The sequence below is a fragment of the Olea europaea genome, chromosome 4, assembly GCF_002742605.1.
Source record: "Olea europaea var. sylvestris chromosome 4, O_europaea_v1, whole genome shotgun sequence".
NCBI lineage: Eukaryota > Viridiplantae > Streptophyta > Magnoliopsida > Lamiales > Oleaceae > Olea > Olea europaea.
This window is the reverse complement of record NC_036240.1, coordinates 3,753,598-3,770,369: the sequence shown is the minus strand read 5'-3', so window position 1 is coordinate 3,770,369 and position 16,772 is coordinate 3,753,598. Positions and strand designations below refer to the sequence as shown.

The 16,772-nt window shown below is 36.3% G+C and overlaps 2 protein-coding genes across 3 annotated transcripts; one reads left to right on the top strand and one right to left on the bottom strand.

Moving 5' to 3' along the window:
* Positions 1-1,238: 1,238 nt before the first annotated feature.
* Positions 1,239-4,600, top strand: LOC111392513 (tetraspanin-18-like). The gene is made up of 7 exons (XM_023017880.1): positions 1,239-1,648; positions 1,806-1,928; positions 2,056-2,136; positions 2,252-2,330; positions 2,414-2,518; positions 3,087-3,296; positions 4,203-4,600. The coding sequence occupies exons 1-7, from the start codon at positions 1,377-1,379 to the stop codon at positions 4,269-4,271; spliced, it is 939 nt and encodes a 312-aa protein (XP_022873648.1). The 5' UTR covers positions 1,239-1,376; the 3' UTR covers positions 4,272-4,600.
* Positions 4,601-7,615: 3,015 nt separating this feature from the next.
* On the bottom strand, positions 7,616-15,695 carry LOC111393336. 2 transcript variants are annotated; one of them, XM_023018832.1, is made up of 7 exons: positions 15,322-15,695; positions 14,351-14,518; positions 13,841-13,914; positions 12,550-13,722; positions 9,258-9,842; positions 8,489-8,639; positions 7,616-8,398 (listed from the first exon to the last, which is right to left on the bottom strand). In XM_023018832.1, the coding sequence occupies exons 2-7, from the start codon at positions 14,490-14,492 to the stop codon at positions 7,680-7,682; spliced, it is 2,844 nt and encodes a 947-aa protein (XP_022874600.1). In that variant the 5' UTR covers positions 14,493-14,518; positions 15,322-15,695; the 3' UTR covers positions 7,616-7,679. The 2 variants fall into 2 exon arrangements, with proteins under 2 accessions (XP_022874600.1, XP_022874601.1); XM_023018833.1 differs by lacking the exons at positions 12,550-13,722; positions 13,841-13,914; positions 14,351-14,518 and adding exons at positions 11,134-11,207; positions 11,644-11,811 and having other exon boundaries at positions 9,258-11,015.
* Positions 15,696-16,772: the final 1,077 nt, after the last annotated feature.

Sequence of the window (16,772 nt, the reverse complement as noted above, 5' to 3'; positions counted from 1 at the left end):
ATTGGTCGTAACTTATTTACTCGGTCACAGATTGAAAATTTTGTAAGTTATAGAATATTTTTCGGTCACGAATCCAAAAATTTTACAGGTCACAGATTATTTATCAGTCACATATTCAAAACTTTTATTGGTCACAATTTATTTACTCATTGCAAATTATTGAATTAATTGATCACGATTAACTTTTCAATCACAACTCAATTAATTGTGAGTCACAATCAGAGGTCGCAGTCACAATTCTCAGATCACATATCCAATTATTAATATCAATCACGTAGATAATTGTTCACAACCATTCAATCCATCCCACCCCGACCACGGCCTCCACATAAACACCAAATCCGCCTAGATCAGCCACCACTGCCACCTCACCATCGTCAGGAACATCTCCACCACCTCACCACCGCTGCCAACATCACAACCAAAACCATAACACAGCCACCGCAAAAACCATGCCACCGCCGCAATAACCCAATCAGATTTCATCTCCCAGATCCCCACCTATTTCATCGCTGCAGCAGATCCAGATCTTGGCGACATCACCGCAAAATAAATCCAAAACCACCATCACTATCCACCATGCCGCCACCACCTGCACCGCATAAAAAAAAATATATATATATATATATCATTCACTGCACCTCACGCCATCGCCACCGCAGACACACCACTCCCACGCACACGCACACCACTCGCCACAACAACCACCACACACCGCCTACACCGCAAGTAGATCCAATAAAAATAACTCCCAACAAAATCGAGGCGGCGTTGTCGACGCTTCACATTGCTGCGCCGCTAGATTCACCATAGCCGCAGCAACCTAACCTCGCAGCACCACTCTCTGCTTCACAGCGCGACAAGGTTGGACCACTATAAATGCCGTCCACGGCGGGACGATGGAGCTGTTTGTGGGGAGTGATACGAGACGGGGAAGATGAAGCAAAAGAGAGAAGATGGTTCTAGGGTTGGGAATTGGCATGAAAATTATGTATTTAATTTTTAATATTTAGATATGATATCTGATATTTCTGATTTTTGTAAAGTGAAACTACCCTTCCGTTTTTAAAAATCAGGATTTTAACTCTAGGGTATTGTGTAATTTTCACATGAATAAAACGGTGCTAAAACATGGGCTCATTGTATGATGATGGGCCAAAAACTAAGGCCCATCTTCCATCCAAAATGAAATTTCTTTTTCTTCTTTTTATTTTTTATTTTTGGTTTAATTTCCTTTTGCCCCAAAAGTCAAAAGAAATCATACGCCAAGAAAGTTTTTCGCAGAATAGATTCTGCTGATACAGTTTTAAAATTCTGTCCTCCAAAATCTTGTACTGAAAATTCCAAAAAAAAAAAGAAAAAAAAAAAACCCAAAAATGCGAACCCCATGTTGCCATACATTTCTTGCATTCGTCCTCAAATTCCTGAATTTTTTGCAGACATTTATTGGTATATCAATCATAATTTACTCTGCTTATATGCTTAATCAATGGCAACACCATACACCTCCTCCAGCTCCCATGCCGTACGACCCGGAATTTAAGCTTCCTGGTAACACCATCCCCGCTATCAATTCCGTTTCCGACGTTGTTTTTGGAGTTGGCGACAATGGGATCCGCCTCAATTCCCACATCATCCTAGCTCCTTGGTACTTTATAAAGTTTTGCTTTTCTGATATTGAATTTGTTTATTAATTTCAAACTAAGAGTGAATTTTCGTTTTCTTTTCACGGATTTAGGTTTAAAGCTTGTATTTTATCGCATCTAATTAGTTATAATTGTTTCCTTTTCTGTTCTAATTGGCAGGTTCATTTATGCATTTATGGGAGTTGGGATATTGATTTGTTGCATCACATGTATTGGTCACATTGCGGCTGAAGCAATCAATGGCTGTTGCCTTTGCTTTGTATCCTTTCCTTTTCTGAAATGAGAAGGAAATTTTTTCCTCATTTTTGGCCGCTAAAAATGTGCAGTAGCATAGGTTTCAGGTGGATGGAAATTCGATAATACTCTGCTTTTGATTTTCATTTCTAGTCGTGTTGAGTCTATATATTAGGGCATTGAATTGTGGCCTGGAAATAGGAGTTAAAATTGATAATTTCTTAATCAAATCAAGTCTTCAACTCCTTGATGCCAAGTATCAAAATCACATATTTTCTTTTGCTTGTGTTGTTTCATTCCTTAGTATATTGTTTTCCCCTCAATATCAATGCTCAAGTTTATGAGATGATCTGTATTACAATTTCTTTCAGAGACGGATATGGGGGGGGGGGGGGGGGGGGCCTAGTAAGTTTGGTGGCTTTTATCGCACTTGATCACCAATGGGAGAAGGTAGATTGTGTCTTTGTTGGTATTTCGATGCTGGCACTTGCATTTTACTTCCACGTTTACAATTTACTGCATAAAACTTTTAGGATCTCCCATTTGACCCCACTGGAGAACTTGATAGCGTGCGAGCATTTATTGAGAAAAATGCAGATGTTTTTATGTGGGTTGGCATATCCATCATTACAATTCAGGTATGTTTTAGAGCATATTCTTTATGACATCTATCTTTTAATTACTTATGGACATCAATACAAACTTTTTGTCTACAAAAATTACTCTTTCGAGGTCAGGAGATCTGCTAGCTCCAATACTTTTCACTAAAATGAAAACACATTGAAAAAATTTAAGAAGTTGCTAAGTTATTTAATTTCTTCTTGAGGACTGGTTTTTGCTGATGGATGATTATTAATGTAGATAGTAAGTTCTCAGATATCTCAAACAAGCATGCTTCACAAAACGCATGCGGAAACTTGCTGTTAAGGCCACTTCAAAATTAATCTTGGACATGTTACGTATTTTAGTGTATATGTGATTTGGGGCCTCAAAATCTTCCTTGCAGTCATTCTAAAACTGTCCATGCCCAGCTTTAAAAGATGGAAAACTGAAAAGTTGAGTGATGGTCTCTGAACTACTAGATGTTAGTTTTCATAAAAGATAGAAAAATACTAGACATTGCATTTCACGACATATTCAATTGTAATAGTTAGCTGCATCATAAATTTTGATGTTATTGACAAAATTCTTTATTTTTCTTCTCAGGTGTTATCCCTACTTCTTGCAACAATACTCAGATCCTTGGTTTCCAGTCAGAGGGTAGACCATGATATTGAGGAAGATTATGATGCTAGGAGTAGAATGAGGGAGCCACTGCTTAATCCACATCCAAACCAAGCATCCGGGTCAACCAGGGCCAGGGGGGATGATAAAGTCGTGCACAATGACATCTGGAGTTCACGGATGAGAGAAAAGGTAGGCCTTTAAGTGGCAATAACAATCCTTTACATTTTAGTGTTCAATATATGCACATCGAATATGTGTAGTTCTCAGAGCTACAGGATACATGGTATTGATCAAATTAATCTACCAATTTATATGAGTTGGCAGTTTGTCATTCTAATAGAACTGCTAGGATAAATGACGAATGAGAATAGATGGGGAAGAGGGAACCATAACCCAAGCCTCTCAATAATCTAGTATTAGATGCTATTAACTTTCCAACAAGCTTATGTTATGTCATGGTCATTTGCTTTTGAATTTGCTAGATTTAGTAGAATTTGTGAAGCTTGGAATGTAATCAGAACTGTTTATCAAACATATCAATCTTCAGTGTTAGATGCGGTCCAACTTAATGCCTAACAAACAAATGTGGTCCATTCATACAGCTACCCTGTGCTTCTCTGCTTGTTTTTTTGTGTTTGTATTTAATGCTATGTTCTTTACCTCATGCTAAGCCTTCTCTGTTTAGGAAGGTAGACGAGAAACACTATCACACTATTTGCACAAAATTACATCCAACTCAAGTGTGGCTTGAATGAAGAAATTCTTGACTTGTTTTGAAATTGTAGGAGCATATATCTGCAATATGCTAATACAATGTGTAAATTACATCATGAAAGTGCCTAAAGCTGTTGGCTCCATTTGAAGTATAGGAACCATATGCGAAATGGACCCCAACTACTTATTGGTGCCAGTTATTAGTCCTCATTTTATCTTCTCCTTTGCATTAATTTCTCCTAGGTTGTCTTCTCCTTTGCGTTAATTTCTCCTAAGTTGTCAGATCCATAATACAGACAACTGTTCTTTCAGTTTGTGACCTTCTAGTTTGTTTTCTTGTGCTTGACTTGTAAAATTCCTCTTTAAAATTATGTATTGCAGTATGGACTAAACAGTGGTGATGCCAAGTATAATTTACTTCACCAAAATTCATCTACGGACACAAAATAGAAGCAGTGAATATCTGAAGGCGTGAATCTCCTGGAGCAATATGCTGGAATAACTTCTTTTCATAATTAGCTCCTGGAGCAATTTTCATTTCATGTACATAGATCTTCAAAGCATATTGTTCACCATAAAGTTAACGCTATATGTTGATGGACATGTGATCGCGTGGTGTTTTCCTTGTGCTGGGTATATTTGTTTCAACTAGTGAGAGTGACTTCTTTTTTGCCATTAATTTGGGTTGTATATCCAATGGGTTCTTGGAAACAGTACTGAAACTGTGATTGTAAAATTAGATTGGTGAGAATCTTGTTTTTGTTTATTGTGACGACAAATTAATCTTTATTCTTAATGAATTTGGGAGTCGACCCCCATATGCCATTTCATCAATCCTCTAGATTCGTCGCTTCATCTAAGAAGATTCCAAATGACACAATTTCGAACCAGCCATCCCACCTAGAAGTACCGTGCCACAAAAGAGTTCAGATCTACGGTTCTAGAAGACTGCAATTACTAGAAATTTACTTCTCCCTACAATTTTGAGACGATATAAGCATACTAAACCTCACTACAAGATCAAGATCATTCATGTTTTGCATTGAGTTCAGATTTGATATCCTCGCAAGACTATCCCTTTGACATTTACCCATGTTTGAACTCCATTCTACGATAATTCAGTTTTCTCTAAATTTCCAATAACGTATTCTTTCAATAAAATTATTTCACACGTAAATCCAAAAAAAATTCTTGCTTTCTAAACCATATATTCTTAAAAAAATCACCATTACATAACTCATTTTCCCCAAACAAAGAACCCAAACAAAGCCTTAATGCATACACAGTCGGCGAAGTATAAACGAATAACCCCAAAATGCAATAATTTCACTCCATGTGAGCCTCTCACTGTCATTGTCATGTTGCTGTTGGGTCTATTAAATTCTTAGTCCCCAACTAGTTCATCCCAGCAAAAGACAGAAAATTAAGATTCTGATTTTTGGTCACGAGATTTTCCTGTCCATGCTTTGGATTATGGTAAAAGTTTAAAGGGATGGATACTGAAAGTACACCTGCTACTTACTGGCATTCAAGAATATCACATAATAAAAGCCTTGGATGTATACTCTGATAAATATCACTTGTCCCCTACGCTATTTCAAATAGTTTGGGAGTAAATTGCCCAAATTGTCACTGAACTTTGTAAAATGTTTCCAAGAGGTCACTGAATTTTGCAAAAGATTTCTACAGGGTCAATTCAATGATCTCGTGGAAACCCTTTGCAAAGTTCAGTGACCATTAGGTGATTTTTAAAATTCAGTGACCTCGTAGAAACATTTTGCAAAGTTCAATAACCATTTAGATATTTTTAAAGTTCAGCGATCCCTTGAAAACCTTTTGTAAAGTTCAGTGACCATTTGAACAATTCACTCTATAGTTTAGCACGCTAGAGAGAAAACCCCCCGTGTCTATTGAAAAATCTCATATATCATATACCATTTGAATTCTGCAGCGTTTTGTGCTGTTAATGACCTTAACAAATGGCTACAAATATAAGTATAGAACCTTGCTGATTGGAATGAATTTGGAAGGTTTTGCAAGGTTCTACTGTCAACTTGATAGGTCTCGTTATTCGTATACTCAACCCTATATTTTCATAAGGATATAGCAAAATTTCTGAGCAATCCTCATGATGTGGTAAATGGAGTGTGTTAGGGGAAGCAATGAGAGGGGATTCCCCTACAGAGAGCCGGCTGAGGGGAGACCTTCATGCCAGGTTCAAAAGGCAGAATATCCCATTAAAAGCCATGGTGGGAATCCAACATATTCAAAATAGACCAAGTAGAACATCATGCTTCAGTCTTGAGCAACTAGTCCGACCTTTTGTTCATTTTTTATTTTGTTGCACGCAAATCTCAAATGGATAATTTATATCCACTGGAGAACCTCTTGCAACAAATTTAAAAACTGGGAGACCAATCTATCTATAACATATTAAAATATCATATCGAGGGAAAATAATTTTTCGAACGATTTTAATCCCCTACAATTCAATTATTTCAATAATACATTACTTTTCGTTTTTCGATATGTAATAAATACTATATAATTAATTAACACTCACGTTCACCTAAATTCAATGAATTTTCACTTGATAAATCTTGAATTACATTATTCTAGAGTTATGATAGATAAATTTAATCATATTCATATATCTAGAAATTTTAATGGGTGTTTAAATTTATGTATTAACAATTAATTTTTATGTATAAAATGTAATATAAAAATATTACTCATTTATAGTATTTTATCATTATAAAAAATTTGAATCATAGAAATTGAATTTTGAGTGCACAATTTTCTTCTCTTAAATTTCTATGCTAAATGTTTTTTTTTTTTTAATTCGTCTGAGACTTATCAAATTCTCCAACAAAATGGTACCAAATATTACTTTTACATCACTTATAAATGACTTTAGAATAACATACAATGCAATATCAAATTTGACTAGTTACTATAAATAAAGTGAAATTGAGCCCTTTTAAGTCATAATCTATAGCATGGCTTTCTCCAGAACTACAGAGCAGGCCAAAAGCATCTGCTGCTCAACCAGAAAGTGTTGTTTCCCAACTCCGACATTTTTTAGAAACGTGGCATCCAATGGTAGAAATGTAGCATTCATACCAATGGATATTGGTTGGTCTGCTTACGATTTTTACTCCAGCAGGGTCACATGTTTCCGTTTTAGTAACCTATCTCGTGTGTGTTGTCTTCTTGTTTATTGTTTGGTGGATATACTACGGAGCTTTTTGAAATTTATACTAATTAGGTAACTTCAAATGGTAGATGCTGGATGCCCTTTTTCCATTATGAAAAACCAGGCTAAAAAAGTCTATCTTGAAAGACATTTTGAATGGCTTAAGCACCAAAATTTATCAGACCTATGCATAAAACATCCTGTAATCCATGCAGACTAAGCTAATCATAGGAAACATTTGAGAATTTCTCAGTTAATTATTGTGCATATAGAAAAACACTTCACATAAACTACCACCGTCAGGACCATCCACAGTATAAGACAGCGCAAGGCAAATCTACTATATATTTATGCATGAAGATTCTAGTGTTCTGTATTGGATAAAAAATGAAAAGAAAAGGTTGTACAGCAGAAATCCAGACATACGTATGGATAACATATTTGCAACAATTTGCAGCATTAAATAATTAGAGATGGGCTGGGGATCATTTTAACATATTAATATGCACAAAAAATAGAGTTGTAAATTAAAGAAATTATTTAAGTCACTAAAATGTATAAAGTATCATCAAAGTCTACCTGTCAATTCCACCTAATATGCACAAACAATAGAGTTGTAAATTAAAGAAATTATTTAAGTCACTAAAATGTATAAAGTATCATCAAAGTCTACCTGTCAATTCCACCACAGCATCTAGCACAATCTCTTCTAGCAACTTCCCTTCAATTTCCTTTCCTAAATTATCCATCTCCAGTCTCAAATGATCATCCCACCCCTTCCCCACCACCTCTTTTCTTACTACACTCTCAACCACCAGGCTGTTGTCATCCCCAAAACCTATCGAAACACATCTGGCCTGACCAGAAAACCATATCTTCATCCTGGCCCACACCTGGTCCAGCATCATCAATGATGCATTCTCCAATGAGCTATTATTAGCCCCAGTGCATGGGATGGTTCTTTGGGATGAGGCCGGTCCATATCCCACAATGTCCACTAATGCTGCGTTCACACAATCAAACACAAGTTTACAGGTCGACCTCTTTTGCCTTCGCTTAGCCTCATGTAGCGTCTCTTTCTCATTTAAATCTATGTACTTGTCTCTTAATGATGGGTCCAATGGGCTTTCAGGTGAGTGCCATCTAACCAAGAACGAGTCAGGTTGCTCCTCACCAACAAGTCCAGCCACTGATAATAATGTCTGAACAAAGAAAAACCATTCTTCCTCTGCTCCTGGGGAGGGTAAGGATGATTTTAAGGGATATGAAGAGGATGTATCCATAACCAAATCAACCAATGGTAGTGTCCGAGCAATAGATCCTATGGGTGGTGATTTGTCAATCAAATTTGATCTAACAGGATGAACCGGCAACTCAAATCCTGTTTTTCCAAGAAGAAAAGCAAATAAACTAAATGAAAAAACAAATCAACAAATAACATGCACATTGAGAATTGAACAACAAACTTTACCATGTCGATCAGGCTTGACAAAACTAGAGGACTCCAGCGCTGCATGTTCATCCTCTTCAAAATTTGGATCTAAGACTGATATTGGACTTGGTTGGTCCTGGTTCTCACTTCGGTTTCCAGGTGCAACAGATTTTGTTACAGACAGTTCACTCTGAAAAGGTGGAAAGACGTTAATGATGTCCTAAGTTTCCCAGTTCAGGATAATATGAACATATGTTAGTGACTATTACTACAGTTTCAAGCTACAAAAAATCATCGATGAGGAAACAACTCCATGACAAGCAGAAGAAAACACCTAATCAGAACTCAACATGTATCCTGTCCCTCATTTGGATGAATAGCCCCGCAAACTTCTTTCCATTAAGAAAATCTGAATTATTATCCTTTTACATCCGGTGAATTACCATCATTGTAATTCTTGTTAGTTGCCATAATTTCATAGGGTAATAGAAATTTATGGTCGAGGCAACCGGTACTATATACGTACATATTCATTAACAAAAATGTTGCCTTGGTGGAAGCTGAAAGAGCACTTTCAAAGGCCGTCGTGTTAGAGAATGAAGTACTCAACAAAAGCATTTCGATAGTTGTTAAAAGTTTCGTAAGGAGAAAAAATAATCAATCATAACAAATAAATGCAGCAATCACAGAAGCTTCTCATGTCGCTTATTCACCAGTAACCACCAAATCAAAGCATGCATTAGGTAACAGACCAAAAAAATTTAAAGAAAAGTGGGGGCATAGCCAACTACAGCGATAGTAGAATTACCTTGGGAGATGTAATGCCCTGCTGGCCAATTATATTTGGGGAAGCTGCTTTAATTGATGGATCCTTCTCAACAGGTGACAGACATTCAAGCCCTTCATCACTAAGTCGTTCACCTCGATCTCTGCCTACTTGCCCAAAATGTATTGCAGATGAGCAAGACTCATCTTTGCATTCAGATTTATCTTTACTAGTTTTTTTGTTTCTTGAGAAAAACAAACTTGAAACCTTTCCTCTGAATGACAATTTTCCACTTCTTGTCTTTGTAGCCTCCTTAGAAACCTCTGGATCCGGAATGTCTACATTGAGCCTGGTGCCAAACTCAGCAGAATATACTGGAACGGATTTTGACCTCGAGAGATTCCTAGGAGAATTATCTAGATTTTCATCCTCTGTCTGCTCACTACCAAAGAGAGAATCAGAATTCTTAGGTTCTTCAATAGTGCTACCTAGTTCCTTAGGAATTCCAGCCTTCTTTGCCTCAGAAAGAGCAAGCATTTCCCCCAATGTGCTAGAGCTTCTCCTCACGGGTCTTTGTTCTAGACAGCTCCCATTAGATGTCATCATTGCCCATCTTTCAGAGAGGCGCTTCTTTGCTTCTCTGCAAACTGATGACTCTGGAGAATATGATGCACGGCTAAATGAGGATGAGTAAGGGCTACCAAACCTATTAACATAATCCCAAGAGTGCCTAGATGTGGGTGATATGACTTCTGAATCACTGAGATTACCCTCTGCATATTCAATTTCCGATTTATTAAATGAACTTTCATCACCGACATATCCGTTGGAGAACATAGAAGAAAGCAAGGTTTCATCTCTATGGAGCGTTTCACGCATCTGCTGTGTGATTGCTTTTGCAGCTTCTTTAGATTCTTGTTTCTCGTCATCTTCTACATCACCAAAAAAATCATCCCCATGTAATATCCTTGGTGATTCTGACCGTGGAGAATCAACAGACTTATTATCGTGTGGTCTCACTGAGCTTGGCTTCAGAACTACTATTCGAGTTGGTTGAGTGGGAGTTTCGTCAATCTTCCGTCCCGCTGGAGGGGAACATCTCTGATGGCTTTTTTCCAATCCACCTTTCTTCACCAGTTTTCCATCTTTATTCCCCACTGCAGAAAAGTTGTTACCGTCCACCATCTTTGAAGGTCTAAGAATGGTAATTCTCTTCGTCTCAGGAGGAGGAGGGATAGACTGCAGATTGTAAAGATTCTGAGAAAACAGTGAATTTGGTTCTTGCAGACACCTAAGAAATAAGTCTTTGTTGGAATTTAAAACTTCTAAGGCATCTTGGAATTGCTTTGACTGCCGAAGTTTTTCATCCATAGACAGGTGTTTTGCTTCAATGAACTTCTGGCGAACAAGAGCCATCTTCTTGTCATTAGTAGTTTCATAATATTTTCCCTTCTGTGGTGATTTGTCTAGCAGATAATTTGTTTTTTGTGATTTCTTACGTTTTTCATAAACATCGCTGCACTCATTTGGTTCTACATATTCAAAGAATCCATTCTGTTGCTTCCAGTAACTCACTGGTATATCTGAATGACTTCGAGGATGACCTTTAAAATGGCTTCGTCGTGCAACTGAATCAGGTTCCTGGCATGGAATGGCATCAAGACCCATCAACTTAGCAACCACATTAGACGGACTGTGTTTGGAATCTACTTCTTTGGACATTTCTCCGGCAATGAGCATCTTTATGGGTGTTGCATTTGATTTTCTGTTTGAACCAGTTCTTTCGAGTTCAGGCACAATCTGCATAACTCACACCAATGCACAATATAATTAAATATCGAAGAAAATTAGAAAAATGTTTGGTGATATTTCTTCCATAAATTACACTCCCAACTTAGTAATATAAATTGAAACATACCACTTTGTCCTCTATTTGGTAATTAGATGGAGACAAAGATGCATCATCTGCTTGGCTTTTTGAGAGTGGTGAACCTGTGGATCAGTTACTATTGTGTCACAACACACCCTTTCTATTGTGGAATGTACAATTAAGAGGAAAACAAACTTCCAAACCCATCAACCTTTAGGTGAAGCAAGACACAAAAAGGGAACCCATAAAAATAAAAACAAGTTCACATACCAAATATAATATAAGGCGATTTAGAACTTTGTTCATAATTTATGTCATCCATATCTGACAAGGGTTTGGACTTAGATAACAAACAATCAATCAACCAGAAGAATTTTAAAAACATGTTCCACTGCAGAACACAAGTCAACAACGTATTCTCGACTTCATTGCTATCAATGTAAAATCATATGCTAAAATATATGACCCAGACTAGGTGAAATTTTTATGGTATTGAACATCAATATTTCTAATCAGTTATCTAATTTTCTGCGAGGAAAATATAAAAAGAGTAAGCACCATCTCGATGTGGTTTATCAGTGAGCAGCCTGTTTCCAGCCACTGCACCATTCAGGTCAAAAAAGTTCGCCATTCTTCCCAAGCACCCCGGAAAAGTTCTCTCAAAACTGCAGTTTTTTCCATTCTGGTGACTCCCGTTCATTTCAATAACTGGTATTGCACACTCCACTGCATTAATTACCAAAAAAATAAAATAAAATAAAATAAAAAGATAAATTGCTGGATTCGATGCTAAAAATTGTTAGGTTTGCAACCATTGAGAATGTAAATTAGCTAGTTCGCAGTTGAAAACAGAGAAAGAGAAGCTGCTTTTGCAAAGAACCTCAAACCACCAAATACACGGCCAAACTCATGAAAAGTGAAAAGTGAAAAGTGAAACAGAAAAATTGAAATTGCCCAACATTGCCAATAAAAACGAAAACAAATCAAAATTTTGCTCTTTCATACCAAAAAACTTGCTTCAGAGATGAAAATTCAAACCGTCTGTTTATAATAAAGAGAGGCAGGGGGAGAATGAGAAGAAAAGAAGGCTAACTCGAAGAGTCAATCACTATACACTGCAAAAGAATTGCCTAGATTTAACTGGGAAAAAAGGGGAAGTACGAAGAACAAATAACAAAGACAAGACTTCTGTATGCACGCTGTACTGTTAATGCAATTTTCAGCATATTCCCATGAAACCTCGCATCAATCACTTACATTCCTGAATAAAGCTCAAGTCCCTCAAAATAAGTGCAATTAAACTTACATAACATATCATTAAATCAGTATAGTTTCAATTTAGTATTAGTAAAGTTACGACTAAAGCAAATTGAAGCTTTAACTTTAAAGCCTCCAGAAAAAAATAATTGACCTTTCAACTTTATATCATTGAACAAAAAGGCCATATCTTTATTCAAAAACCATCTTCTTTGCTTCTCTGCAAACTGATGACTCTGGAGAATATGATGCACGGCTAAATGAGGATGAGTAAGGGCTACCAAACCTATTAACATAATCCCAAGAGTGCCTAGATGTGGGTGATATGACTTCTGAATCACTGAGATTACCCTCTGCATATTCAATTTCCGATTTATTAAATGAACTTTCATCACCGACATATCCATTGGAGAACATAGAAGAAAGCAAGGTTTCATCTCTATGGAGCGTTTCACGCATCTGCTGTGTGATTGCTTTTGCAACTTCTTTAGATTCTTGTTTCTCGTCATCTTCTACATCACCAAAAAAATCATCCCCATGTAATATCCTTGGTGATTCTGACCGTGGAGAATCAACAGACTTAATATCGTGTGGTCTCACTGAGCTTGGCTTCAGAACTACTATTCGAGTTGGTTGAGTGGGAGTTTCGTCAATCTTCCGTCCCGCTGGAGGGGAACATCTCTGATGGCTTTTTTCCAATCCACCTTTCTTCACCAGTTTTCCATCTTTATTCCCCACTGCAGAAAAGTTGTTACCGTCCACCATCTTTGAAGGTCTAAGAATGGTAATTCTCTTCGTCTCAGGAGGAGGAGGGATAGACTGCAGATTGTAAAGATTCTGAGAAAACAGTGAATTTGGTTCTTGCAGACACCTAAGAAATAAGTCTTTGTTGGAATTTAAAACTTCTAAGGCATCTTGGAATTGCTTTGACTGCCGAAGTTTTTCATCCATAGACAGGTGTTTTGCTTCAATGAACTTCTGGCGAACAAGAGCCATCTTCTTGTCATTAGTAGTTTCATAATATTTTCCCTTCTGTGGTGATTTGTCTAGCAGATAATTTGTTTTTTGTGATTTCTTACGTTTTTCATAAACATCGCTGCACTCATTTGGTTCTACATATTCAAAGAATCCATTCTGTTGCTTCCAGTAACTCACTGGTATATCTGAATGACTTCGAGGATGACCTTTAAAATGGCTTCGTTGTGCAACTGAATCAGGTTCCTGGCATGGAATGGCATCAAGACCCATCAACTTAGCAACCACATTAGACGGACTGTGTTTGGAATCTACTTCTTTGGACATTTCTCCGGCAATGAGCATCTTTATGGGTGTTGCATTTGATTTTCTGTTTGAACCAGTTCTTTCGAGTTCAGGCACAATCTGCATAACTCACACCAATGCACAATATAATTAAATATCGAAGAAAATTAGAAAAATGTTTGGTGATATTTCTTCCATAAATTACACTCCCAACTTAGTAATATAAATTGAAACATACCACTTTGTCCTCTATTTGGTAATTAGATGGAGACAAAGATGCATCATCTGCTTGGCTTTTTGAGAGTGGTGAACCTGTGGATCAGTTACTATTGTGTCACAACACACCCTTTCTATTGTGGAATGTACAATTAAGAGGAAAACAAACTTCCAAACCCATCAACCTTTAGGTGAAGCAAGACACAAAAAGGGAACCCATAAAAATAAAAACAAGTTCACATACCAAATATAATATAAGGCGATTTAGAACTTTGTTCATAATTTATGTCATCCATATCTGACAAGGGTTTGGACTTAGATAACAAACAATCAATCAACCAGAAGAATTTTAAAAACATGTTCCACTGCAGAACACAAGTCAACAACGTATTCTCGACTTCATTGCTATCAATGTAAAATCATATGCTAAAATATATGACCCAGACTAGGTGAAATTTTTATGGTATTGAACATCAATATTTCTAATAAGTTATCTAATTTTCTGCGAGGAAAATATAAAAAGAGTAAGCACCATCTCGATGTGGTTTATCAGTGAGCAGCCTGTTTCCAGCCACCGCACCATTCAGGTCAAAAAAGTTCGCCATTCTTCCCAAGCACCCCGGAAAAGTTCTCTCAAAACTGCAGTTTTTTCCATTCTGGTGTCTCCCGTTCATTTCAATAACTGGTATTGCACACTCCACTGCATTAATTACCAAAAAAATAAAATAAAATAAAAAGATAAATTGCTGGATTCGATGCTAAAAATTGTTAGGTTTGCAACCATTGAGAATGTAAATTAGCTAGTTCGCAGTTGAAAACAGAGAAAGAGAAGCTGCTTTTGCAAAGAACCTCAAACCACCAAATACACGGCCAAACTCATGAAAAGTGAAAAGTGAAAAGTGAAACAGAAAAATTGAAATTGCCCAACATTGCCAATAAAAACGAAAACAAATCAAAATTTTGCTCTTTCATACCAAAAAACTTGCTTCAGAGATGAAAATTCAAACCGTCTGTTTATAATAAAGAGAGGCAGGGGGAGAATGAGAAGAAAAGAAGGCTAACTCGAAGAGTCAATCACTATACACTGCAAAAGAATTGCCTAGATTTAACTGGGAAAAAAGGGGAAGTACGAAGAACAAATAACAAAGACAAGACTTCTGTATGCACGCTGTACTGTTAATGCAATTTTCAGCATATTCCCATGAAACCTCGCATCAATCAGTTACATTCCTGAATAAAGCTCAAGTCCCTCAAAATAAGTGCAATTAAACTTACATAACATATCATTAAATCAGTATAGTTTCAATTTAGTATTAGTAAAGTTACGACTAAAGCAAATTGAAGCTTTAACTTTAAAGCCTCCAGAAAAAAATAATTGACCTTTCAACTTTATATCATTGAACAAAAAGGCCATATCTTTATTCAAAAACCATCGCAGAAAAGCTGCAACTACAGCAGACAAGTAATTCAATAAAAAGAATCAGATTCGATTCACATTTTTACCTTCCAAAACCGAGATCGAAGAACCGTAACGAAAAGTACTGCATCGACTCTAAAATATTCACACACAAATTTCGCAATGCCAACCTCTAATAATGTGCACAGACAAACACTCCACAGATTTTTCTTCTACCTTCTCCACACAGTCAAACACAGAAATAAAGGCTTTTAAATAGATTTTTTATGAGGAGCTCGAGTCAGATAGCAGAAATAGCGAAGGCTGACAGGTTTCCGGAATCAGAAATTTACGGCAAGGTTAATGCCGGAGAAGCCGGATTTTAGAGAGAGAGTATTTTGTTTTGCAGTGAATTTTGCTTCTTTCTTCTCCACCGACTCTTTGTCGGACTCGACAAGGTATCATTTACTCTGATATATTTATCGGATTCGATTACGTTTATGGAAAGACGTGCAAATTTGAAGTAAAAAACTATAAGCGTCGGTTTGATTGCAAATGTAGAATTTGGGTGGAAAAAAACGAATTTTAGAAAATTAAATTGATGGAAAATTATTTTCTTGAGAATTATAAATTATTGTGTTTGATTGGTATAATTTTCCACGTGAAAAATGTTTAAATTAAAGTGTTTTTTTGATGTCTGTTTTGTTTTGTTTTACATGAAAATTGTCAATTAAAGGGATAGAATTTACTGGTATTGGAAATAAAATTTGTTTCCATTGCCAAAACAAAAAAAAACAAAAAAAATCAAGAAAATCATCTATTTTTGAGTGTTCGTTTGGCTTTATTTTATATGAAAATTGTCAATTAAAAAAATATTTTTTTATAATAATTCTTAGAATTTGTTTCCATTACTAACACACAAAAAAAAAGCTAAAAAAAAAATAAAATTGAAAACCTGGAATTCACTTTCCTACCATATAGGTGGAAAAACCAATTCGTTGAAATGAAGGAAAATAGGCGCGTGTGTGACTTGCATGGAAAGTGAATTCTAAGGAAATGTTTTACCATCAAACACTAGAATCTGGAAAAGATGGAAATTAATTTCCACTTTCTAGGGAATTCATAGGCAATCAAACGGTGCCTAAATTATTAAACAACACAAATAGGCTTCGAAATTCCTTTTGCTAAATGGTCCTTCAACTTTAATGTGGTTTTAATCGGACCCAAAAGAATTCAATATGAATCTCTGCCATTATCTTTATAAGAATAATGCTACTTTGACCAAAAAATCCTGCCAGATGCAATGACCGAAGATGTCATGACGGGAGTTGATTGGTAGAAACAGCTGATTATGTTTAAAACAATTCAATAATGAAACGTCACGTAGTATTATATCAAACTTTATGTTTCTGTAACATGATTGTTTTTATAATTTCAGGTCTATATGTAGAAGTTTTTTGTCCTTAAACTTGTTTCGATATTGAGAAATGGATTTAATACAAACTAGGTTAATTATTAATACGATGTGAAATTCGATTTATGTTTTCATTGTATCGTG